At 39.5% G+C, this 24,947-nt stretch overlaps 2 protein-coding genes and 1 long non-coding RNA gene across 10 annotated transcripts; 1 reads left to right on the plus strand and 2 right to left on the minus strand.

Moving 5' to 3' along the window:
- Positions 1 to 1,845: 1,845 nt before the first annotated feature.
- SPIN2B (spindlin family member 2B) lies at positions 1,846 to 3,702 on the minus strand. 4 transcript variants are annotated; one of them, XM_003943990.4, is made up of 2 exons: positions 3,450 to 3,702; positions 1,846 to 2,791 (listed from the first exon to the last, which is right to left on the minus strand). In XM_003943990.4, exon 2 carries the CDS (start codon positions 2,787 to 2,789, stop codon positions 2,013 to 2,015), a length of 777 nt encoding a protein of 258 aa, XP_003944039.1. In that variant the 5' UTR covers positions 2,790 to 2,791; positions 3,450 to 3,702; the 3' UTR covers positions 1,846 to 2,012. The 4 variants fall into 4 exon arrangements, with proteins under 4 accessions (XP_003944039.1, XP_010330186.1, XP_010330183.1 ...); XM_010331884.3 differs by having other exon boundaries at positions 1,846 to 2,794; XM_010331881.3 differs by having other exon boundaries at positions 3,395 to 3,702.
- Positions 3,703 to 3,766: 64 nt separating this feature from the next.
- Positions 3,767 to 8,376, plus strand: LOC141582873 (uncharacterized). The gene is made up of 2 exons (XR_012515780.1): positions 3,767 to 4,130; positions 6,688 to 8,376. It is a non-coding gene; the product is annotated as an uncharacterized LOC141582873 (long non-coding RNA).
- A 6,506-nt stretch (positions 8,377 to 14,882) lies between these two features.
- On the minus strand, positions 14,883 to 16,942 carry LOC120360119 (spindlin-2). Of its 5 annotated transcripts, none has more exons than XM_074392227.1 (2): positions 16,488 to 16,942; positions 14,883 to 15,829 (listed from the first exon to the last, which is right to left on the minus strand). In XM_074392227.1, exon 2 carries the CDS (start codon positions 15,825 to 15,827, stop codon positions 15,051 to 15,053), a length of 777 nt encoding a protein of 258 aa, XP_074248328.1. In that variant the 5' UTR covers positions 15,828 to 15,829; positions 16,488 to 16,942; the 3' UTR covers positions 14,883 to 15,050. The 5 variants fall into 5 exon arrangements, with proteins under 5 accessions (XP_074248328.1, XP_039331393.1, XP_039331390.1 ...); XM_039475459.2 differs by having other exon boundaries at positions 14,883 to 15,832; XM_039475456.2 differs by having other exon boundaries at positions 16,433 to 16,942.
- Between the last annotated feature and the right edge of the window lie 8,005 nt (positions 16,943 to 24,947).

Raw genomic sequence — 24,947 nt, forward strand, 5'->3', positions numbered from 1 at the left:
TATGTATATAAGAAAATCAATCCTTGCTATGGTGAGGTTGATTTGCCTTGTGTTAATTCTTGAGGCAGTCAGTCTCAGACCATATTGGGTGGAGAGAATAAACTGTATTTACCACTTTCTTTCAACTCCAGGGAGATTGTTGCATCTCCCACTATGCATGGAGTTAGGGTAACCTGGGCAGCAGGAAGTCACCAGCCCTCTTTCTTTGGGGTCAGGCATATAGTTTAGTGAAGGTTATGGTTGCAGAAACCAGTGAGAAGGTTTTCAGATGAGCTTACAGGAGAAAGACTGGAGAAAGGCTAGCAGGGAAGGAAGAGAAAGACACAGATCTATCTGCGCATCAGACACCATAGTTTTGAAGGACTTCTGGGGGCTTGCTGCTCCCTCTCTCCACCAACCTTGACCCCTCCTTGTGACATTACACAGCTGTAGGAGTTAGTTATACCAAGTCACAACTCTCAGCCCAAATGCCCCATGGCATCTGCCTCACCTGGAAACAAAGAGCTGCACAGACTTGTATCACAGGTCTCTGTGAGCTGGGGTAGGCAAGACAGGCCAACAGGTGCCTGCGAGGGGTCTGAAGACACAAGCTTTGTGGGGAAGGTCTAAACAGAATGTGGCTTCTTGGGAGAGCAGGTCTGTTTTAGTGGATGATTGGTCCCAGCTACCTGTGGTTTCAGGCAGCTGTTGAAAGAAGCTTGGACAGTTAAGTACTCCCCATACCCTGGAGACTCTAGGCTCAATCCTCTGATACCCCTTATCTTTATATAGAAAAAGAACATTCCAGCAGAAGGAAAAGGAGTGATGAGACTGGTATACCTGAGTTCAGAAAGATTCCATTTTTCTGGATAAAGTACTTTCCAAATTCAAGATGGCACATGTCTTAAGTTCTGAGAGCCCCACTAATCCATCCTCTACCAGTATTGTTTATCCAGTGCAGGGTAAATGTGAGGAGACACTCCATAGCCAACCACTTGTGAGAGGCACCATGTTAGTGTGTTTAGGCTGAGGGTTGGGGTTCTGCTGGGCAGGTGCGTCATGAACTCCCTGAAACAAGAAAAGCCCTATGGGTATCAACTTGGCTCCTGATTAACTTGACGGAATCAGCCTTGTCAGAATGCCCTTCTAGGGAACCTACATTGCATCTGACTTCTTTGACAGTTGCCATTTTCTTTGTGCATGGAGACAGGAAGAGCAACCTGAACACTGCCTGAAGTCCAACATTTTCCTGGGCCTTCCAATCTCTCATGGGCCCCACATGCCACAACTCTTTTCCTGTATTCTCACTCCATCAGTCTTTCTTCTTTAAATTCCTCCTTCCTCAGTGGCCCTCTTCATCTTACACCTCCAAACCCTATCCCACATAGCCTCTTCCTTTGTGTATCCTTTAGCCTCTCCCCAGATCCCTGTCAGGTTGATCCTTCTCCCCTTTACTCTGGATCGCTTCTAAGCTTCTTTGTGTTCCTGTCTATTCAATTTATTCTCTTTTCCTCTAAGCCACAAGATCTCATTCTCCCTCTGTTATTCATCACTCCCTTCCCATGTGGATGTTTCCTCCACATAAGTCATCCCTACCCCCAAGTAGCCTGTCCGTTTCTGGCCCTTTCCCACCTCTTCCTAACAGTCACCTCCTCCTTTCTCCCCATCCAACAGCCAATCTCTAGTTCTTTCCCCTGTTCCCTTCAGACCAGACCAGCTAAATCTGGTGCCATTTTTAGATGACTGATTATGATTCTAGCTGAACTTTATTCACAGCTGAAACTGACAGCTGTTCCTTCCTTTCATCCCCCATCTACCAATCACACCCAACCTTTTCGACAAGACAAAGTGCTTACACACAGCATGTCATGTACACACAAGTTTGTATTTTGTAGAGTAAAACAACAGTTAATGCTGGCAAAATATTGGGTTATGAGGGATCCTTGTTTTCAATACACTGAAAAGAAACATTTTTTGCATGTCTAGAAATTATACATTTGTTTCCACATACGTGGCAAATTTTACGCTAACAGTTAGGACTTTTTCACCAAATCATAGACATAGATATGAAAATCATCATCAAACTTGATGAAATACACAGAGGGCTTGGCTTCCACTTGGTGAATGACCATGCCGATCCTTTTGGAGCCATCTTCTTTGGTATATTCCACATGCTTACCTATCAAGCCATCTACAACTCCTCCTGGCTCCCTCTCTGTTGGAAGAGACTCACTGGATTCTGGCATAATACGGAGATCACCTTCTTTATAATCATCTAGAAGCTGGTACATGTACAAGACAGGATCTTTCTCATAGGTAATATAAAACCAGGCTTTCATGATAGGTGCTTGTGCTAAGACCATCCCCCTCCATTCATCCTTAGAACCATGCTCTCCCTCAAACATGTGTTCCACTGCTTTGCCAATTATGGTATTTGCAAGGTTGGCATCACTAACTTGAGATGATGCCACCCTGTCGGGAAGAATTTTAAGAGACAAAACCCTTTCATCTCTGTGAAGTTCCAGTCCATAGACACAGTCAATTCCATCATATTTCACCAGATAAAGAGAGGGATTTATAGGCACCTGATCCAGAACGGTTCCTTTCCACTGGGTGATGGGCTCATCTCCTTCCTTCCATCCGTGAGAAATTCTGCAGCCCACGATGTTCCTGCGGGGCTGGGATGAAGGTCTGCCTCTCTGCTTCTTTTGGGAGACTTTTTTCTTTGTCATGTTTCCAGACCCGGTGGCCCGTCCTGCAGCTGCCCTGGTTTGTTGCCCTTCGGCTTCCTGTGTGTTGGGAGTCTTCATGCCTGCTGGGGGAGGAGAGAGGAGAGAGAGACATATCCAGTGTGCCATAAGGCAAACTTTTCCCTATGGCCATGTCTGGACATACTCTGCACTAGTGCCTAAGTTTTCCCCAGGAGCCTGGAAGCAATGCTGGAAATCCTGGCTGCATGCCTGCCGTGCTCTCCCTCTTAAGTTCCTTTGGGCTGTGGAGAAGGGCAGCAGTGGTGGGGTAGAGCTGGCTGGGGCTAGGAAGTCTGTAGAAGTGGCTGGGCCACCTCCTCCTAGCTCAGAGCCCGCTGCCCTTCCACACTCCTTACTGCCACTGGCGTCCACTCCCAATCCCCTGCAGAGCGTCTTTCACCGGCACCCATTGCCCTCCTGCCCTGAGTGCCCCAGCTGCTGTCCATAATCCTCCCTGCCTACCCTAACCCCTTCCCTGGTTCCCACGCCCTTGCTTCCTGGCGCTCACCTTCAAATCCTTGTCTGGTTGTGATTCCTACCCCCTTTTCCTGTTGTCCACCGCACTCCCGCACCCCACTTTTGCCTGGCGCCCACCTCCACCCCATGTTTCCTCCTGGATTCTTTCCCATCCCCCTCTCCATTCTGGCGCCCACTAATGGCCTTGCCCTGCCTGGCGTCCACCGCCGGGGATCGGGGGCCTCACGTGCCCAAATCGGACACCTCGCTGCTGCCTCCGTTGTGAGCCTGTGGCGAAGGAGGGTTAGCAGACAATCTGCCGAATGAGTTGCAAGAGCTGTGAGGGTAGGATCCGCAGATGAGGAGCGTGTGTAGGAGCGCGGCGAGGCAGGCAAAGAGTAAGGCAGCGGCGTCTGCACCGCTTGGCTCGCTGGCCCTCCGCCTCCCTGCGGCCAGCGGCGGTCCCTCAGCCACTTCGGGCTTCCACCAGTCCCTGTTGTCGCCGCTGCAGTCTCCTCCCTCTTTCCGTAGCGCAGCTTCCTGCCCAGAGAGAGGCCTCCTCTTCCTGCCAAACACCGCGCCCTCGTCTCCACCAGGCTCCCACGCCCACCACACAGCCTGGAGCCCTGGTGGAATTATGGGCTTTAACTCCACCTCTTTCCAAGTCCAGAGCAGTTCGTGCCACAGTGGCCCTCGGAACCCAATGGTCCCTTCCTCTATCGTTTCAGGGCCCCTTGGTTCCCACCCCGACCTTTTCTTCCACCTTCTTAGTCCTTCTGCCCCATCTGCTTTCCATCTTCTGGGAATTCGCCTTGCCGCCGTCCCCCTCCCGCCGCCCCTCTCCTCCCACCTTTGTCCGTGCCCTTAAGGATTTGTTCTTTACACTTAAATATGTCTTTCCTCTTTTTGAAAGGATTTGAAGTTGGAACAGAGAAATTCACTGTGGTAAGTCTGCCATTTTGACCCAGTCTTTACCTAATTTTTCCTGACTGATCTTTCCTGGCTTTTTTGTTTTTGTTTTAGAGGGATTTTTTTTTTTTTTTTTTTTTTTTAATGGCAAGATAATCGCATGCACAATGTGAACACTTAATTTTAGGAAACGAATATTAAGAGGAAAATAATCAACTGCAGTCCCATCTCTCATTTTTGGGGGGCCTCAGAAAAATATTAATGCTCATAGTTTTTTGTTGTTGTCCTTTTTTCCCCTTTTTTCTACGCTTTTGCAAAACTGGGATTGTTTTTTATGTGCAATTTCATGTCATGCCTCTTTCTGTAAAGACTACTAATTTTTCCAGGACATTAGATGTTTTCTAATCCATTTTTTCGTTAAACAAATATTTATTCGGCACCTGTTACATATCTTGTCCTTAGTCCATAAAACTCACTTTCACGGTGATTTATAATTTGGCTTTTCTCCCAGTACTGGACATTTGACATAATATTTCTACATAACCAGTGATCGTATTTATTTATTGGAATAGAAAGCTTTGCAAAAGATAGCTTTATAAGGAATAATTAGATAAAAGTTATGGTTTTACAAATCAGTGGAGAAGCATTGCATATTCTTTAAGGAATGTTGAAATGATTCTTTAAATATTTTGAGAACGGTTGTTGTACCAATATCAATATTTGATTTATTAGAAGGTAAAATGCAGCAAAAGAAAACTGAACAGAAAGCAAATGAACAAACCAAAAACTCTGTAAACAAAAGAATGCTTAATGGTATCTTACTTATCCAGATACTTATGTAGTTGATCAGGGGATGAGTTAGATGTTAACAGAACACCTACACTTAAAACAATAAAATGACGTCACAAAGTAAAATTAGGATTAATAATAATTTTGATTCAACAACCAAAATATGAAAGAACATTAAAATGTTACTTAATGTAATTGATCATGAAAAAAAGAGGTTCTAGTGCAGATGCAAGTGAAAGTTTATGCAATTTTTATGGGAAGCAATTTGCAGATATGTTGTCATTTCAGTGAGGGCTTTTTTTAAAGTTATGGTTAACTCTTACTCCTAGGATTTCAATCAATATCTTGGAATTTCAATCAAAAGTAAAGGGTGGGGAGATTATTAAGGTTCTGGACTCCAGATTCTATATTCATAGATTTGACAAGCAATCACAAGTTCTGCTGAGCTTCTAAGTCTTTCAGTGGTTCTCTCTAGAATGGGTAAACTTCCCCAGTAGAAAAACATCCACCAAATGCCCTATTCGCCTCTTGGACCTGTTCTCCTCCTATCTCAGCTAGGTAATTATTTCCTATTTCTCATATTTTAGATGCCATTGAGAGCGGATTTTCTTTTTTACTATATTTGTTCAGATTTTAGTTTTCTTAATGGGAAAGAAGTTTAGTCTCCTTTTATTAAAACCTCAAATCCTATTTTTTAAATAGGATTTAAAATATATGTGATCCTCATTAGGTTGTATACATTGAATGGGTACAGCTTCTTGTATGTAAATTATACCTCAATAGTTGTTTGAAAGAGAAAAAAATGTATTTAACTATTTGTAATGACTCCAAACTAAGAAACACCTACATTTCCGTCAACAGCATACTGGATATGTTGGGGTATATTCATACATTGGAATATCACACAGTAATGAGAATGTTCAAGCTACAACTATTGAATCAATCTCTCAAATATGCTGAAAAAAGAAGCCAGACAACTAAGGGACCCACATTGCACTATTAAATTTATTTAAAGTTCAAAAGCAATCATTAATTAATCTGTTGTCTAAAATGTTAGTGTAGCAGTTTTTCTAGCAAAGATATTTTCCAAATAGACAGCAATTCATATCCATCAATAGTTGGTCAAAGTAAAAATTAGAGAGATCCTTGGACATGTATGTTTGGCGGGAAAGGCTTCTATGGATGCTGAGCTGCAAAATGTATTTAATTACAATAGACATCAATTGATACTGCAGCCTAGCATCTTATCACAGTTCTTCTGGCAATAGTGCCACAATTTTTCTCTTGGGAACAACATAAGCCTGATTTTTCAGAGTATAGAATTACTGGTACAATTAGTTTAGGAATAAGCATTTAACCTAGTCAGAGCCAATGAGACAGAATGAGATGTTGCACAAACTGCTAGGCATGAGGCAGTTTCCACTGGAGGAGGGTGAACCTGAAAGGATATGAGGATTAAGCTGCTCTATTCACATTACTATCATGTAAGAGACTGAGAATGAGGCACCCCAAAGAAAAGAATGGAGCAGGCTATGCAAAAAGAGGGAGATTGTCCTAGGGTCATATTCTGTACATGTAGGTGGTCATGGCCACTGACTGACTTACAAATATTCATCTCACTCTAAAAGGTTAGTATAAGCTAGACATGGTGATGCCATTCTTCCTGCAAGTGATTGATTTGGCATTGGGCATGTGATCTAATCCTGGTCAATTAAGCATCATAGTATGTCTGCTGGAAGGCTTCAGAAAAAAAATTCTTTACTCTTAAGAGAAACAGGAAATAACATTCCCTTTTCTTTTTTAGGATAATGCTATATCTTTATATGACCTTTGGAATCTCTGTAATCATCCTGAGGGCAAAACTTATGTAATGAAGATGGAAGAAGAAAGAATAGGAATACTCTGTGTGCTTTGATTTTATCGTTTAACTGCTGCTCATACCATCCCTGGAGTCCTACTTCTGACTCCAAGTTATGAGGTAACAAATTTGTTTATAGTTAAAGCAATTTGAGTCTGGGTTTTCTGTTACTTGCAGTTGAAGGCACCTTAAATGGCTTAGCTTTCCCAGACTTAAATGATATAGTATCCCTAGACAGTACCCTTATACTTTTAAGTTATATGAAACAATACATTTTTCAGACACTCATTGATACAACCAGTTCCCATACCAGGAAGTAGGACATTACTTTCAGACTTAAAAAATCCAGTATTCACTTGCAGATAAGGAATAAGGAGCTATCTGAAAAATGAGCATGAGATAAAAAAGGCATCATTCTAATCTACACTATAAGAAAAATACCAGGATTAGCAAATAACTCCCTAAATAAATACTGTCAACAAAGTGATGAGCATTTTACATTCTCCTCAGAGGAAGAGGTAGGCTTCTGGACTCCAGTCTCTTCACCTCACATCTATTTTCCATATACTTTAAGTTTCTCTGCCTTAAAGAGGTGATGCTGATATTCAGTCTTATGAGGATAAACAATAACATTCTAATCACCTATTTTTTAAATTTCACGCATTAATATTAAGGTCATCTTTCAAAATTACCAAAAATTAATATGGTTTACTGCAATCTTTATAACAATGAAAAGATCTATGTTGAATAAAATAGACCTTTCTCTATCTCATTTCTTTTTTCTCCTTGCCACCTCTCAGGATTTCCCAGTGTTCTCATGTTCCACCTTCAATCACACTTAACCAATGTTAAAACTCTGGTATGTATTTTCCCAAACCATTTTCTATGATGTTACAACGATATGTAAATATAAACAGAAATATAGGAATTTGGAAGTCTTTCTTCCCTTTTAACCTAAGTGGGATCATGCACTTTATATTTGTGTGCAACTACACTACCATATGTATTTCTAAAACATCTTTGTAATGGCATAATATTTCATATGATACATAGACACAATGTATTCAACAATTCTGGTATTGATAGACATTCAGGATTTTTCCCCAGCTATTTTTGCTATTGCAAACAATGCTGCACTAACAAGCGAATGTAATCCAATTGTGACATTTCTCTTTCCATCTATTTTGAGGTTTGATGGTGCTTATTTGACTGATGAGGTAGGTATCTTGTCTTCTCTCAAAAGTGAGATATTCTTTCTTCTTAACGTTACCTTTGCTGATATAAAAGAACCTTTCCAGATAAAGAAGACTATCTTTTGCTGGGTGCGGTGGCTTATGCCTGTAATCCTAGCACTTTGGAAGGCTGAGGTGGGTAGATCACAAGGTCAGGAGATCGAGACCATCCTGGTTAACATGGTGAAACCCTGTCTCTACTAAAAATAGAAAAATTAGCTGGGCTTGGCAGCATGTGCCTGTAATCCCAGCTACTCAAGAGGCTGAGGCAGGAGAATCGCTTGAACCAGGGAATCAGAGGTTGCAGTGAGCCGAGATTTTGCCATTGCAGTCCAGCCTGGTGACAGAGTGAGATTCCATCTCAAAAAAAAAAAAAAAAAAAAAAGTATCTTTTATTTAAGAATATATAAATATATATGTGCTTTGTCTGTCCTTCCCTCAGTATTCATAAATGTTTAGCAATCTTCTAAGAAGTTATTACAGCAAAAAGAAAATAAAAAAAAATTAACAACAGAGAAATTGAGAAATGATAGCATCAAAGACAAAACATATTAAAATGTGCCAGTTGCAGCCAGCACTCTGTTCAAAGACAAATTTATAGTAATTGCTATTTCCCTTAAAAATTAGCTAGAAATTATTATTATAAATAGCCATGGAAACTTAAAGAAAATAACTAAAGTATGCAGAGGCTTATGACATAAAAAACAGAAAATTAGTAGAAGGCATAGCAAAACCTGTCTAAATTTTGTGAAAAAATAAAACAATAGGAAAGAAAACTGGCAATTCAGAAAAAAAGGACCAACAAATGCAAAGGGGATTTATAATAAGTTATTTGAAAATATAAAATTGTCATGCAATAATAAACTTATTCACAAGTATTTATGGAGTGTCTCCTATGTTTCAGACCCTTTCCTAGGCACTGCAGTACTAGAATGAAGTAGATAGATAAGATTCCTGCCTTCAAAGTGTATATTCTACAGGAGTCAGAGAGAAAACAAACAATCTAAAAGACAAGTTCATATAGTGATAAGTACCACAGAGCAAGGAAAAACAAGGTTATGGGGTAGAAGGAGAGAATCTCTGAACAGGTAATATTCCAGTGAAGACCTGAATATGAGAAACAAGCAGTTATGAAAAGTTATAAAAAGCTATGAGAGTAAGAAATAACTCTAGCATAAAAGCTTTCAAGTGGAAACAAGCATGTTTCTCAAGCCTTTGAGAATAGAAAAATGTTACTATAGCTGTAGTATACAGTGAAAAGTAAACCATGTTTGAATCAGAAAAAAGTGAGATCATCTGGAGCACTGCTTGTTCATTCTTATTTCATTATTGTCCCCTCTTCACTAGATGGCTTTATAAGGTTCTTTTTTTTTTCTTTTTCCTAATTGTCTCCTAATGAAATTTGAATACCAATGATGTACTGTATAATCTAGTCAACAAATACATGTGTATCTGTATTTTATGCATAATCAAGCTGTATGCAAGATTAAGTATGAATAAAATTTGAAGGTAGCAGTTAAAGTAAAAATCAGAAAGCTAGTAATATCTAAGTTAACTGTATAACTGTATTTGCTAAGTGATTTTTAATGAAATTTATTTACTTACATAAATCATAATGTGTTAAAGTACACATGTATATTGGCAATTTATAGAAATACATAATAGTGATATAATCACATTTTAAAAATTATTCAAAACTTATTTTTCTAGCAAAGGTGAAACAATTGAAAACATTAATTTTTTAAAAGTTATTTTTGTGAATTTAACTTTTCACTTTTGCTTGATGTGAGAAAATCAGTTATTACTAGCTGCTAGATATTCATACATCATCACTTTTTTTTATAGTACTTGACATAAATAATGATGGGTTAAATAATTTCTGTAAAGTTAAATATTAACTGTTTTTGTTTAATTCTCCAAGCTCAAGTCACACACAAGGACACTGAGGATCAAACATAGTCAGTCAATGGCAGCCAGTAGGTACACACAGGCCACTTCTTGACATATGACTTCAAGAATGTGCAATAGATTGAAAGTCCTACAATCAAATACATCTATTTGCTCTGATTTTGTAGTTCTGGTCTTGCATACATTTCATTTATTTTCCATGAGCTAAATGGCAATGCTTCTGTGATATTCAAAACAAGAGTGATTAAGTTCAAAAGTATAAGATTTTGTCAAATACAGTTGCACTTTGGAGGCCACAAACCATTGTAAAATTTGATATCTTTTCACCTCTCACATCGACCATCATATTTCTCACCCTTGGGGGCAATATCATCCTGCTTGAGAATGGATGATCTAGCACATGCAGAGTAAGGCATGAAGATTGTTTTGTATATCAACTGCAATAAGAAGCCTTTGGAGAATTCTAAGCAAGAAGGTGGCATAATCTGGTTTATATTTTTAAAAGATAGTTATGGCTATTATGTGGGGATTGAAAGGCAGGTGAGAAGATCTTAGTTTCCAACAGGCAAATTTATCAAACTTAAGGCCTTATCTTTTTAAAATCCTTTAGTTACTTAGACAGCACCCCTCTGCTTCCATGTTGCCAAAATATCAGGTTATGTGCTTACTACCCCTGTTTGCAGTTCTCTCTTAATTTTTGGTCCCCATGGACTTACAATATTTAAAGCTCAGCTACACATTTAAAAGGAAGTCTGTCATATTTTATCCAATATTTTAAAGTGTAGTGATTTTTAGTGCAAGAGTTTTCATGTGCTCATTGTTTAGTGTCTTTAAAACTAGTGGTTTTACTTAGCCACTACTGTGGTCAAACAGTGGTATAGTTTACTTCCTTCAAGACAAGGAAGGCAAGAAGATTATAGGGGAGTCAGTGCAATCATGCTCCCTCTTTGTGAGTCCCCTGTTTAATATGTGACATTACTTATTTAAATAAGGGAGCTTAGCAGCTCATTTATCTCAGATGCCCCCAAAATTGATTTTAAAAAGTACATTGAAGCCACACTGAAGATATCTAACCTCTAAACTATAATACATTGCAAATTATGCTCATGTATTTTGTGCAACATATTAATTACATAAAGTTAAAAATTACATTTTGTTTCTCTGACGTACTGTGTATAGTGTTTGCTAAATAGCACCCTCATTCCTCTGGCTTCATATCTCTCAATGACTTCTAATCGGTGAAACTGAGAGAGGTTGGACATGTGAAAAACCATTTGAATTATCTCTTGGATCTCTTTCTTTTGGACGGAAGAGGCACTCTGATTCACTCTCAAACGTAGGGTATACTTTGTGGCTGTATCAGAGTTGTCCATAGTTATTCAGGTGTGCTTGTGTTTGGGTGAAGTATTAAGAATTTCCTGAAGCCCCCTATCTAAATAAGTCCTCCAGTTCAGCTTTTATCAAATATAAAGTGGATATTTTAACTTCCAATTGTGTGATGATGCTGCTATTCTCTCATACAGTTACAAACTTGCAAAGAAAAGAAGACTTTTAGTTCTTCCTCCTCTGAAACATTAACTGTAACATTATGTTGAGATATGGTACAATTTCAGTCTTAAAGAGAAAGCAAAAATGTTACAGATATGCCTGAACCTGTTGTTACTTATCAAAAATAAATATAGGACATTATTTATTTAAAAAATGTACCGTAATCTCTGAGAGGAGAGAGAGTTAACATGAAACTCTCTTACATTTTAACTCACGTATCCTCAGGACCAATAATATCACATGGGTTTGGGGAACAGGAAATGGGATGTGACATATGTAATGAATTTTGAACAAATCTACTTAACTACAAACAGCTGTCCCTTATCCAAATTGAATACAGGTTAAAGCCCTGTCGGACTACTAAGAACTTACGAACAGCCTTACATTAACTTTTTCATTAACGGTTTTAACTCTGTGACAAACGTCCTTTGGAGTACCTGTTGCCCCATTGCCAAAATAACATATCAGTGGTTTCCTATATAATGGCTATGGAAGTTATCAAGAGGGGAGAGGCTCATAACAATGATTTATCAATGAATTTCTGGGTCAGTTTCTCATTCTGTAGAGATCACTTCATCAGTATTCTATACCAATCTAGGCATTTAGTATAAAGCCCAACTCTGTCATCTGTAGTTTTCACTGGGAATTTGTTTCTCTTAAGGAAATCTTCAAAAGAAGACCAGAAAACATGGTGTAGTGCTTGACTCATATTTCTCATCCAATGCACAGCCAAAACCAACTAATTTTCACCATATCTACTGCCACCAGGATGGTGAAACCCACCATCATCTGTTACCTACATAATTGGAATAGCCTAATTATTTTCCCTTTAATTCATCATATACTAATAAAAAGTATTCTTCAAGTTGTCAGAGGGATCCTGTTAAACTAAGACAAATCTTGTCTCCCCTCCACTATCAATACATGGATGACTCCATCACATTCAATGTAAAAGACAAATTGCATTTTGAAATCCACAGGGCTGTCAGTGTCTGCCTCTCCCTCATCCCCATTACGTCTCTGAAACCACCTCCTGCTATTCTCTGCCTTGCTCACTCGCTCCCGACATGCTAGCATCCTCCTTGCTCCTCAAACATGCCAGGCATAAACTTGTCGTGGGGCCTCAGCACTTGCTGTTCCTCCATCTGGAATGCTCCTTCCCCAGACAGCTACAGGGTCAGTTCTCCCGTTGCCTTCAAGTGAGACTCAAAAGCCAAGTTCTCAGTGAGGTCTTCCCTGGCCAGCTTATCTATCTAGTTTCAACCTTCCTGAAATTTTCTATCCCAGTTCCTTTCTTTAGTTTTTCTATTTAACACTAGCCACTATGAAAACACATTATAATTGCTTGTTTTGGCCACAGTCTGTCTCCCACACTAAAATGAAAGCTCCATGAGGATAAGAGTTTTATTTTGAATCTTTCGTTCATGATTACATCATAGGTATCTGTGCCTAGAAGAGTGCCTACCAGAGAGCCCACCTGAAGTATTTGTGGGATAAAGAAAATGAGTAAATTAAAAAGCAAATGGGATCAAAGCAAGTCAAAGGGGCAGTTTTCCCAGGGTATAGCCCCAGTTACAAGCACAAACACTTCCAGAAGATAACTGTGCATTTTATTAGAGTGAACTTGGCCAGCTGGGGGTGTGGCCAACTGGAGAGAGTACAGTATTCTGAATCTAAACTGGACTGAGACCTGCCTAAGGCCCAGCTGCACGTATCCTTGTTGGAATGAGGGCCTAACGCTCAGGTTTTTGTTGCTGTTGCTCTGTTTCATTTTCGGGAAGTGCCAGAAACATGAATTTTCATGGTGTGAAATCTCTCAAATGTCTGAAGTACCTAACTGAAAATAGAAAACAATAAAAACACAAAGATGAAACAAAACCTGGCAGCTGATGGAGACTGGTCCCTGGACAGCCTGTTGGTGTTAGTTGGACTGAATTGTGTTATGTATATAAGAAAATCAATCCTTGCTATGGTGAGGTTGATTTGCCTTGCCTTAATTCTTGAGGCAGTCAGTCTCAGGCCATATTGGGTAGAGAGAATAAACTATATTTACCACCTTCTTTCAACTCCAGGAGGATCATTGCATCTCCCACTATGCATGGAGTTAGGGTAACCTGGGTAGCGGGGAGTCACCAGGCCTCTTTCTTTGGGATCAGGCATATAATTTAGTCAAGAGTGTGTTTGCAGAAACCAGTGAGAGGGTTTTCAGATCGGCTACAGGAGAAAGACGAGGGAAAGGCAAGAATGGGAGGAAGAGAAAGACACAGATCTATCTGCGCATCAGACCCCATAGTTCAGAGGGACTTTTTGGGGGTTGCTGCTCCCTCTCCCCACCAATCTTGACCCCTCCTTGTGACACTACACAGCTGAGGGAGTTAGTTATACCAAGTCACAACTCTCAGCCCAAATGCCCCATGGCATCTGCCTCACCTGGAAACAAAGAGCTGTACAGACTTGTATCACAGGTCTCTGTGAGCTGGGGTAGGCAAGACGGGCCAACAGGTGCCTGCGAGGGGTCTGAAGTCACAAGCTTTGTGGGGAAGGTCTAACCAGAATGTGGCTTCCTGGGAGAGCATGCCTGTTTTAGTGGATCATTGGTCCCAGCTACCTGTGGTTTCAGGCAGCTGTTGAAAGAAGCATGGACAGTTAAGTACTCCTTATACTCTGGAGAGAAAAACTAGGCTCAATCCTCTGATGCTGCTCATCTCTAGATAGAAAAAGAATATTCCAGTAGAAGAAACAAGAGTGATGAGACTGCTGTACCTGAATTCAGAAAGATTTCATTTTTCTGGATACTTTCCAAATGCAAGATGACACATCTCTTAAGTTCTGAGAGCCCCATTAACCCATCTTCTACCAATATTGTTTATCCAGCACAGGGCAAATGTGAGGAGACAACCCATAGCCCAGCAATTGAGAGGCACCATGTTAGTGTGTTTACGCCGAGCCCCTCCGAACCCTATCCCACATAGCCTTTTCCTTTGTGTATCCTTTAGCCTCTCCCCAGATCCCTGTCAGGTTGATCCTTCTCCCCTTTACTCTGGACCTCTTCTAAGCTTCTTTTTGTTCTTATCTACTGAATTTATTGTCTCTTTTCCTCTAAGCTCCAAGATCTCACTCTCTCTCTGTTATTCATCACTCCCTTCGCAGTTGGATGTTTCTTCCGCATAGGTCATCCTTTCCCCCAAGGAGCCTGTGCCTTTCTGGCTCTTTTCCATCTCTTCCTAAGCAGTCCCTGCCTCCTCTCTTCACCCGCCAAAGCCAATCTCTAGTTCTTTCCCCTGCTCCCTTCAGACCAGACCAGCTAAATCTGGTGCCATTTTTAGATGACTGATTATGATTCTAGCTGAACTTTATTCACAGCTGAAACTGACAGCTGTTCCTTCCTTTCATCCCCCATCTACCAATCACACCCAACCTTTTCGACAAGACAAAGTGCTTACACACAGCATGTCATGTACACACAAGTTTGTATTTTGTAGAGCTAAACAACTGTTAATGCTACCAAAGATATTGGGTTATGAGGGATCCTTGTTTTCAATACACTGAAAAGAAACATTTTTTGCATGTCTAGAAATTATACATTTGTTTCCACATACGTGGCAAATTTTACGCTAACAGTTAGGACTTTTTCACCAAATCATAGACATAGATATGAAAATCATCATCAAACTTGATGAAATACACAGAGGGCTTGGCTTCCACTTGGTGAATGACCATGCCGATCCTTTTGGAGCCATCTTCTTTGGTATATTCCACATGCTTACCTATCAAGCCATCTACAACTCCTCCTGGCTCCCTCTCTGTTGGAAGAGACTCACTGGATTCTGGCATAATACGGAGATCACCTTCTTTATAATCATCTAGAAGCTGGTACATGTACAAGACAGGATCTTTCTCATAGGTAATATAAAACCAGGCTTTCATGATAGGTGCTTGTGCTAAGACCATCCCCCTCCATTCATCCTTAGAACCATGCTCTCCCTCAAACATGTGTTCCACTGCTTTGCCAATTATGGTATTTGCAAGGTTGGCATCACTAACTTGAGATGATGCCACCCTGTCGGGAAGAATTTTAAGAGACAAAACCCTTTCATCTCTGTGAAGTTCCAGTCCATAGACACAGTCAATTCCATCATATTTCACCAGATAAAGAGAGGGATTTATAGGCACCTGATCCAGAACGGTTCCTTTCCACTGGGTGATGGGCTCATCTCCTTCCTTCCATCCGTGAGAAATTCTGCAGCCCACGATGTTCCTGCGGGGCTGGGATGAAGGTCTGCCTCTCTGCTTCTTTTGGGAGACTTTTTTCTTTGTCATGTTTCCAGACCCGGTGGCCCGTCCTGCAGCTGCCCTGGTTTGTTGCCCTTCGGCTTCCTGTGTGTTGGGAGTCTTCATGCCTGCTGGGGGAGGAGAGAGGAGAGAGAGACATATCCAGTGTGCCATAAGGCAAACTTTTCCCTATGGCCATGTCTGGACATACTCTGCACTAGTGCCTAAGTTTTCCCCAGGAGCCTGGAAGCAATGCTGGAAATCCTGGCTGCATGCCTGCCGTGCTCTCCCTCTTAAGTTCCTTTGGGCTGTGGAGAAGGGCAGCAGTGGTGGGGTAGAGCTGGCTGGGGCTAGGAAGTCTGTAGAAGTGGCTGGGCCACCTCCTCCTAGCTCAGAGCCCGCTGCCCTTCCACACTCCTTACTGCCACTGGCGTCCACTCCCAATCCCCTGCAGAGCGTCTTTCACCGGCACCCATTGCCCTCCTGCCCTGAGTGCCCCAGCTGCTGTCCATAATCCTCCCTGCCTACCCTAACCCCTTCCCTGGTTCCCACGCCCTTGCTTCCTGGCGCTCACCTTCAAATCCTTGTCTGGTTGTGATTCCTACCCCCTTTTCCTGTTGTCCACCGCACTCCCGCACCCCACTTTTGCCTGGTGCCCACCTCCACCCCGTGTCTCCTGCTTAATTCTCTTCCATCTCCCTCTCCATTCTGGTGCCCACCAATGGCCTTGCCCTGCCTGGCGTCCACCGCCGGGGATCGGGGGCCTCACGTGCCCAAATCGGACACCTCGCTGCTGCCTCCGTTGTGAGCCTGTGGCACAGAAGGATCTGCAGGCGACCGGCTGCGTGAGTGCTTGCAAGAGCTGTGAGGGTAGGATCCGCAGATGAGGAGCGTGTGTAGCAGCGCGGCGAGGCAGGCAAAGAGTAAGGCAGCGGCGTCTGCACCGCTTGGCTCGCTGGCCCTCCGCCTCCCTGCGTCCAGAGGCGGCCCCTCAGCCACATCGGGCTTCGACCAGTCTCTCTCTGCTGCAGTGGGTGTAGTCTCTGTCCCGTTTCTGCACAAGACTATCGTTTTAGTTTCCTGTTAGTACTGATGTCTTCCCTTCTTGCTAAACATAGAGCTGTTTTGTCTGTCTTTTCTTGGGAGTCCTCTTGGGCTCCTTCTTTCCTTTCCAAAATTCACAACAGTGGAACCTGTAGGTGGCCTTTTCTCTCTTCCTGCCTCTCCTCCCTGGATCCCTGGAGCTCTCTAGCTCCTCCCCTCAACTCTCTTGCTCCATCTGTTTTCCATCTTTCAGGCATTCCTCACATTCTTTGCATACACAAGAATTAACATAGAAATACCATGTGTAAACATTTATGGAGACATGAATCCATTCCGACCATACACAAATATATATATATATATGAATTTCCAAGCACGTATACATACATAAAACTATATATTCTATGTACAGTTCCAGAAATTCCTATCCATAGACTCATAATCCGAAATACACACCTCTATCCAATCACATAACACGGAGATATAATTCTCTCTATATGCATAAACACTCGAGAATACTGATATTAAGTGTTTCTCCAAAGCATTGTGTAGGCATATTTTAGATTTGCAGACCTTGCTTTGAAGAAATAGTAGCTTATTTTACACTTAAAGAGTTATTTTTGAATGTGAATGCAATATTTAACAAACCTTATTTAGTTCGCATAATGTGACACCATTTTAAATTATTTTGTGTTCTTTTTTGGTGAGTTACGGTTTTTTCACACTATCTTATAATTCTGAAAATAATCAACAATATTGGATTGCCATATCAAGTAAGATGATTTCAGTTACATGTTTTAGGAAAACAAACCAAATAGGTGTGCAATAAAAACAATATATTGTCTAACATATCTGAAAAGTTACATAGGGGCTAGGTTAATCTTAATCTATGGTGGAATAATATTTCATTATATATACGTATATATACATCACATTTTAATGCATTCATTTATTATGGACACTTAAGTTGATTCCCTATCTTGTCTATTGTGATCCGTGCTGCAAATAAATATGTGAGTGCAGATAGCTCGTTGATATGCTGATTTCCTTTCTTTTGGATATATAGCCAGTAGTCAGATTGCTGGATTCTATGGAATTTTGACTTTGGTTTTTTGAGGAACCACCACACTGTTTTCATAATGGCTATGCTAATTTATATTTCCACTAACAACGTACCAGCATAACCCTTTCTTCATTTCCTTACCAATATTTTTAAGTTTTCTTTTTGATAATAATTTTAACTGTAGTGAGATGATATCTCATTACTATTTTGATATACCATTACCTGGTGATTAGCGATTTAGAGCACTTTTTATATATTTGTTGTCCATTTGTATGTCTTAGTTTGAGAAATGTCTACTTAGCTCTTTTACCCATTTTTAAATCAGATTATTTGATTTTTTACTAGTGAGTTGTTGGAATTTCTTATACATTTTTGTTATTAATTTCCTGTTAATTAAATACTTGGCAAATAATTTCTCCTGTTACCTGGGTTGTCTTTTCATTTTATGTTTGTTTCCTTTGCTGTGCAGAAGCTTTTTAGCTGATGTGATTTCACTTTCCATTTTTTCCTTTGGTTCCCTGTGCTTTGAAGTCTTACTCAAGAAATCATTGTGTAGATCAATGTCCTGAAGCTTTTCCCCAAAGTTTTCTTTTAGTAACTTCATAATTACAGGTCTTAGATTGACTTTTTTTTTTCTTTCACAAAGAAGTGAAAGATCGCAGACACCTTTGACTTCTTTGGCTTAGTTTATTTACAGGTATTTTATATTTTGTAGTTATTGTAAAAAGGATTGCTTTATTTTTTTCCTACATTTTTTACAGTTGGCATTTAGAAATTTATATGTTGATTATATATACATATATATATATATATATATATAATCAGTTTCTTACTTCCAATACATTTTTGGTGGGGTCTTTATATTTTTTCTAAATATAAAATTATATTATCTGCAAATGAACACAATTTAACTTCTCCCTTTTCAATTTGGGTGTTGTTTCTTTCTCTTAACTAATTCCTCTTGTTACAACTTCCAGGACTATGTTTAATAAAAGTGGTGAAAGTAACATGGAATGCTACACAGCCATAAGAATAAAAGAAAATAAAATCGTGCCCTTTGCAGTATCATAGATACAGTCAAAGGTCATTATCCTAAGTGAACGAATACAGAAACAGAAAATCAAATACTGCACGTTCTCACTTATAAACGGGAGGCAAAAAATGGGTGCACATAAACATAAAGATGTAAACAATAGACACTGGGATTTCCAAAAAGGGGGAGGAATCGAGGAAGGATTGATAAACTACCAACTGAGTACTATATTAGCTATTTGGATGATGAGTTCAGTAGAAGCCCAAAACCCTAGCATTATGCAATATTTTTATGTACAAGCCCACACATGTACACCATGAAACTAGGTTTTTGTGTGTGGTGAAGGCAGTCATCTTTGTCTTGTTCCAGGTCATAGACAAAAGGCTTTCAGATTTTTCCCATTTAATATGATGTTAGCTGTGTTTGCATATCTGGCCTTTATTCTTTTGAGATATGTTCCTTCTATATTTTGTTGAGAGTTTTTCTCGTGAAATGATGTTAAATTTCATTGAATTTTTTTATATCTATTGAAATGTCTGTATAATTTTGGTACTTTATTCTATTTATGTGATATATCACATTTATTGATTTGTGTATGTTGAACCATCATTGCATCCCTAAGATTAATTCTATTTGATCATGTGAATGATCTTTTAAATTTGTTGTTGAATTTAGTTTGCTTGTATTTTGTTGAGGATTTTTGCATCTATGTTCGTTAGTAATATGGACCTATAATTTTCTTTTTTGGGGGAGTCTTTGGTTTTGGTATCAGAATAAGGCTGACTTTCCAGAATTAGTTTGGAAGCATTCCCTCCCATTTGATTTTTTGGTATGGTTTGAGTAGGATTTGTAATAGTTCTTCCTTAAATTTTTGGTAGAATTCAACAGTGTAGCCACAAGATCCTGGGGTTTTCATTGATGAGAGACATTTTATTACTATTGCCATCTCATTACTTATTATTGGTCTGTTCAGGTTTTCTATTTCTTTATGATTCAGTCTTGGTGGGTTGTATATGTCTAGGAATTTACCCATTTCTTCTAGGCTTATAAATTTATTGGCACTTCTCATAATCATCTGTAATGATATTTTTATTTTCTGTGGTATGACTGACAATGTCTCATTTATTATTGTTTTTTTGAAATTTTACTTTAAGGTCCAGGACATAGTGCAGAATGTGTAGGCTTGTTACATAGGTATACATGTGTCATGGTGGTTTGCTGCACCTATCAACCTGTCATCTAGGTTTTAAGCCCCACATGCATTAGATACTTGTCCTAATGTTCTCCCTCTCCTTGCACCCCACAGCCTGGTCTGATTTTTCATCTCTCATTTTATTTATTTGGGTGTTCTCTTAGTCTAGCTGAACGTTTGTAGATTTTTGTTATGTTTTCAGAAAGCCAACTTTTTGTTTAATTGATATCTTGTATTGTCTTTCAGATTCAATTTTATTTCTGCTCTGATCTTTGTAATTCAAGGTTTGATTTGTTCTTGATTTTCTCCTTCTTTAAAGTGCATTTTTAGGTTGTTTATTTGATGTTTTTATACTTTTTTGACTTGGGCATTTATTGCTACAATTTTTCCTTAGTATTGCTTTTGCTGTGTCCTATAGGTTTTGGTATGTTGTGCTTTCATTTTCATTTGTTTAAAGAAACTAAAAATTTCCTTCTTAATTTCTTCATTGACCCATTGCTCATTCAGAAGCATGCTGTTTAATATTCATGTATTTGTGTAGTTTTCAAATTCTGGTTATTTAGTTCTATTATTTTATTCCATTGTAGTTAGAAAATATACTTGATATAATCTTAATATTTGTTAAATTTGTTGAGATTTATTTTGTGGCCTAACATATGGTCTGCCTTGGAGAATGTTGCATGTGCTGAGAAGAATGTGTATTCTGCAGCTTGGATGAAATGTTTTGTAAATGTGGAACAGGTCCTATTATGACGTTTAAGTTGTTTTTTTTCCAGTTCTGTGAAGGTCAATGGTAGCTTGATGGGGATAGCACTGAATCTATAGATTACTTTGGGCAGTATGGCCATTTTCACGATATTGATTCTTCCTAACCATGAGCATGGTATGTTTTTCCATCTGTCTGTGTCCTCTATTATTTCGTTGAGCAGTGGTTTGTAGTTCTCCTTGAAGAGGTCCTTCACATCCTTTATTAGTTGTATTTCTAGGTATTTTATTTTCTTTGTGGCAATTGTGAATGGGAGTTGGCTCATGATTTGGCTCTCTGTTTGTCTGTTATTGGTGTTTAGGAATGCTTGTGGTTTTTGCACATTGATTTTGTATCCTGAGACTTTGCTTAAGTGGCTTATCATATTAAGGAGATTTTGGGCAGAGATGACAGGGGGACTTCTGAATATACAATCATGTCATCTGCAAATAGAGACATTTTGACTTCCTCTTTTCCTAATTGAATACCCTTTATTTCTTCTTCTTGCCTGATTGCTCTGGCTAGAACTTCCAATACTATGTTGAGTAGGAATGGTGAGAGAGATCATCCTTGTCTAGTGCCAGTTTTCAAAAGGAATGCTTCCAGTTTTTGCCCATTTAATAATATATTGGCTGTGGGTTTGTCATAAGTATCTTTTATTATTTTGAGGTACATTCCATTCATACCTAGTTTCTTGAGAGTTTTTAGCATAAACGGTTGTTGAATTTTGTTGAAGGTCTTCTCTGTATCCATTTCAGATGATCATTAATTCTTTGTCTTTGGTTCTGTTTACGTGGTGGATTAAGTTTATATATTTGCCTATGTTGAACAAGCCTTGCATACCCAGGATGAAGCCTACTTGATCATGATGGATAAGCTTTTCGATGTGTTGTTGCATTCGGTTTGCCAGTATATTATTGAAGATTTTTGCATTGATGTTCATCATGGATATTGGCCTGATGTTTTCTTTTTTAGTTGTGTCTCTGCCAGGTTTTGGTATCAGGATGATATTGATCTCATAAAATGAGTTAGGGAGGATTCCCTCTTTTTATATTTTTTTGAATAGTTTCAGAATAAATGGTACAAGCTCGTCTTTGTATGTCTGGTAGAATTTGGCTGTGAACCCATCTGGACCTGGAGGTTTTTTTGGTTGGTAGGTTATTAATTTCTGCCTCAACTTCAGAATTTGTCATTGGTCTATTCAGGGATTCAACTTCTTCCTGGTTTAGTCTTGAGAGGGCGTAAGTGTCCAGGAATTTATCCATTTCTTCTAGATTTACGGTTTATGTGCACAGAGTTGTTTGTAGTAATTTCTGATGGTAGTTTTTATTTCTGTGGAATCGGTGGCGATATCCCCTTTATCATTTTTTACTGCATCTATTCCATTCTTCTGTCTCTCCTTTTTTATTAGTCTGTCTATTGACCTATTTTGTTGATCTTTTCAAAAAGCCAGCTCTTGGATTTATTGATTTTTTGGAGGGCTTTTTTGTGTCTCTGTGTCCTTCAGTTCTGCTCTGATCTTATTTATTGTCTTCTGCTAGCTTTTCAATTTGTTTATTCTTGCTCCTCTAGCTCTTTCAATTTTGATGATAGAGGGTTGATTTTAGATCTTTCCTCACTTCTTATGTGGGCATTTAGTGGCATAAATTTCCCTCTAGATACTGCTTTAAATGTGTCCCAGGGATTCTGGTACATTGTGTCTGTGTTCTCATTGTTTTTGAAGAACATCTTTATTTCTGCCTTCATTTCATTACTTACCCAGTAGTCATTCAGAAGCAGGTTGTACAGTTTCCATGTAGTTGTGAGGTTGTGAGGAGTTTCCTAATCCTGAGTTCTAATTTGATTGCACTTTGGTCTGAGAGACTGGTTGTTATAATTTCCATTCTTTTGCATTTGCTGAGGGGTGATTTACTTCCAATTATATGGTCAATTTTAGAGTAAATGTGATGTGGTGCTGAGAGAAATGTGTATTCTGTGACTTTGGGGTGAAGAGTTTTGTAGATGTGTATTAGGTCCGCTTGGTCTAGATCTGCGTTCAAGTCCTGGATATTCTTGTTGATTTTCTGTCTCGTTGATCTGTCTAATATTGACAGTGAAGTATTAAAGTCTCCCACTATTATTGTGTGGGAGTCTAAGTCTCTTTGTATGTCATTAAGACCTTGCTTTATGTATCTCGGTGATCCTGTATTGGGTCCATATTTATTTAGGATCATTAGCTCTTCTTGTTGCGTTGATACTTTTACCGTTATGTCGTGCCCTTCTTTGTCTCTTTTGATCTTTGTTTGTTTAAATTCCATTTTGTCAGAGACTAGGATTGCAACTCCTGCTTTTTTTTATTCTCTCCATTTGCTTCGAAAATCTTCTTCCATCCTTCTATTTTGAGTCTTTGCACGTCTTTGCTCCAAAGATTGGCCTTCTGAATACAGCACAACATTGCTATGTGTGAATTTGATTCTGCCATTTTGATACTAGCTGGTTGTTGTGCCCGTTAGTTGACACAGTTTCTTTATTGTTTCAATGATCTTTACATTTGTTACGTTTTTGCAGTGGCTGGCACTGGTTGTTCCTTTCCATGTTTAGTGCTTCCTTTAGGAACACTTGTAAGGCAGGTCTGGTGGATACAAAATCTCTCAGTAATTGCTTGTCAATAAAGGATTTTATTTCTCCACTTCTGAAGCTTAGTTTGGTTGAATATGCAATTCTGGGTTGAAAGTTCTTTTCTTTAAGATGTTCAATATTTGTCCCCACTCTCTTCTGGCTTGTAAGGTTTCTGCTGAGAGACCCACTGTGAGTCTGATGGGCTTCCCTTTGTGGGTATCAACCTATCTTTCTGGCTGCCATTAGCATTTTTTTCCTTCATTTCAACCCTGGTGAATCTGACAATTATGTGCCTTGGGGTTGCTCTTCTTTAGGAATATCTTTGTGGTGTTCTCTGTATTTTCTGGATTTGAATGTTGGCCTATCTTGCTAGGTCAGGGAAGTTCTCCTGGATAGAATCCTGAAGGATGTTTTTCAACTTGGATTCATTCTCTCCATGACTTTCAGATATGCTGATCAAAGGTAGATTAGGTCTTTTCTCATTATCCTATATATCTTGGAATCTTTGTTCATTTCTTTTTACTCTTTTTTTCTTTAATCTTCACTTCTTTTTTTATTTCATTGAGTTGATCTTTAATCTCTGGTATCCTTTTCTCTGCTTGATTGATTCAACTATTGAAACTTGTGTATGCTTAATAAAGTTCTTATGCTGTGTTTTTCAGGTCCATCAAGTGGTTTATATTTTTCTCTAAGCTTGTTATTCTAGTTAGCATTTCATCTAACCTGTTTTTAACGTTTTTAATTTCTTTGCATTGGTTTAGAACATGTTCCTTTAGGTCAGAAAATTTTGTTATTACCCACCTTCTGAAGTTTGCTTCTGTTAATTCATCTAACTCATTCTCCATCCAGTTTTGTTCCCTTGTTGGTGAGGAGTTGTGATCCCTTGCAGAGAGGCATTCTGGTCTTTGGTGATTTCTTCCTTTTTGCACTGGTTTCTTCCCATCTTCGTGATTTTATCCTCCTTTGTTTTTTGAAGTTGGTGATTTTGGTTGGGGTCCCTGAGTGTATATCATTTCTGTTGATGTTAAAGCTATTTCTTTTTGTTTTTTAGTTTTCCTTCTATCCATCAGGACCTTCTGCTGTAGACTGCTGGATGTTCACTCCAGAATTTGCTCACCTGGGAATCCTCTGCAGGGGTTGCAGGACAGCATAGATTGCTGCCTGTGGTTTCCTCTGGAAGCTTTGTCCCAGAAAGGTACCCACCAGATGTCAGCCAGAGCTCTCCTGTATGAGACATCATTTTGGTTATACAGTGGTCAGTGAGCCACTTGAGGAGGCCATCTGCTCCTTATGGAAGCTCAAGTGCTATGCTAGGAGCTCCATTGCTCCTTTTAGGGCTGCTGGGCAGGGACATATAAGTCTGCTGCAGCAGAACTCACAATTGCCACTTTTCTCAGGTTCTCTGTCCTGGGAAAGTGGGGTTTTATTTATAAACTCCTAATGTGCTGCGCCTTTTTTTTTGGAGATGCCCTGCCCAGCAAGAAGGGAGTCTAGTCACAGACTGCTTGCACAGGCACTGCTGGGCTGCCACGGCTCAGTCCAGCTGCTGTGTGAGCTTCCTCCACCTTTTA

The sequence above is a fragment of the Saimiri boliviensis genome, chromosome X, assembly GCF_048565385.1.
Source record: "Saimiri boliviensis isolate mSaiBol1 chromosome X, mSaiBol1.pri, whole genome shotgun sequence".
Classification (NCBI taxonomy): Eukaryota; Metazoa; Chordata; class Mammalia; order Primates; family Cebidae; genus Saimiri; species Saimiri boliviensis.

Bases quoted from the DNA above. Each gene is read 5' to 3' on its own strand.
- SPIN2B (XM_003943990.4), bottom strand. From the start codon at position 2,789: ATGAAGACTCCCAACACACAGGAAGCCGAAGGGCAACAAACCAGGGCA.
- LOC120360119 (XM_074392227.1), bottom strand. From the start codon at position 15,827: ATGAAGACTCCCAACACACAGGAAGCCGAAGGGCAACAAACCAGGGCA.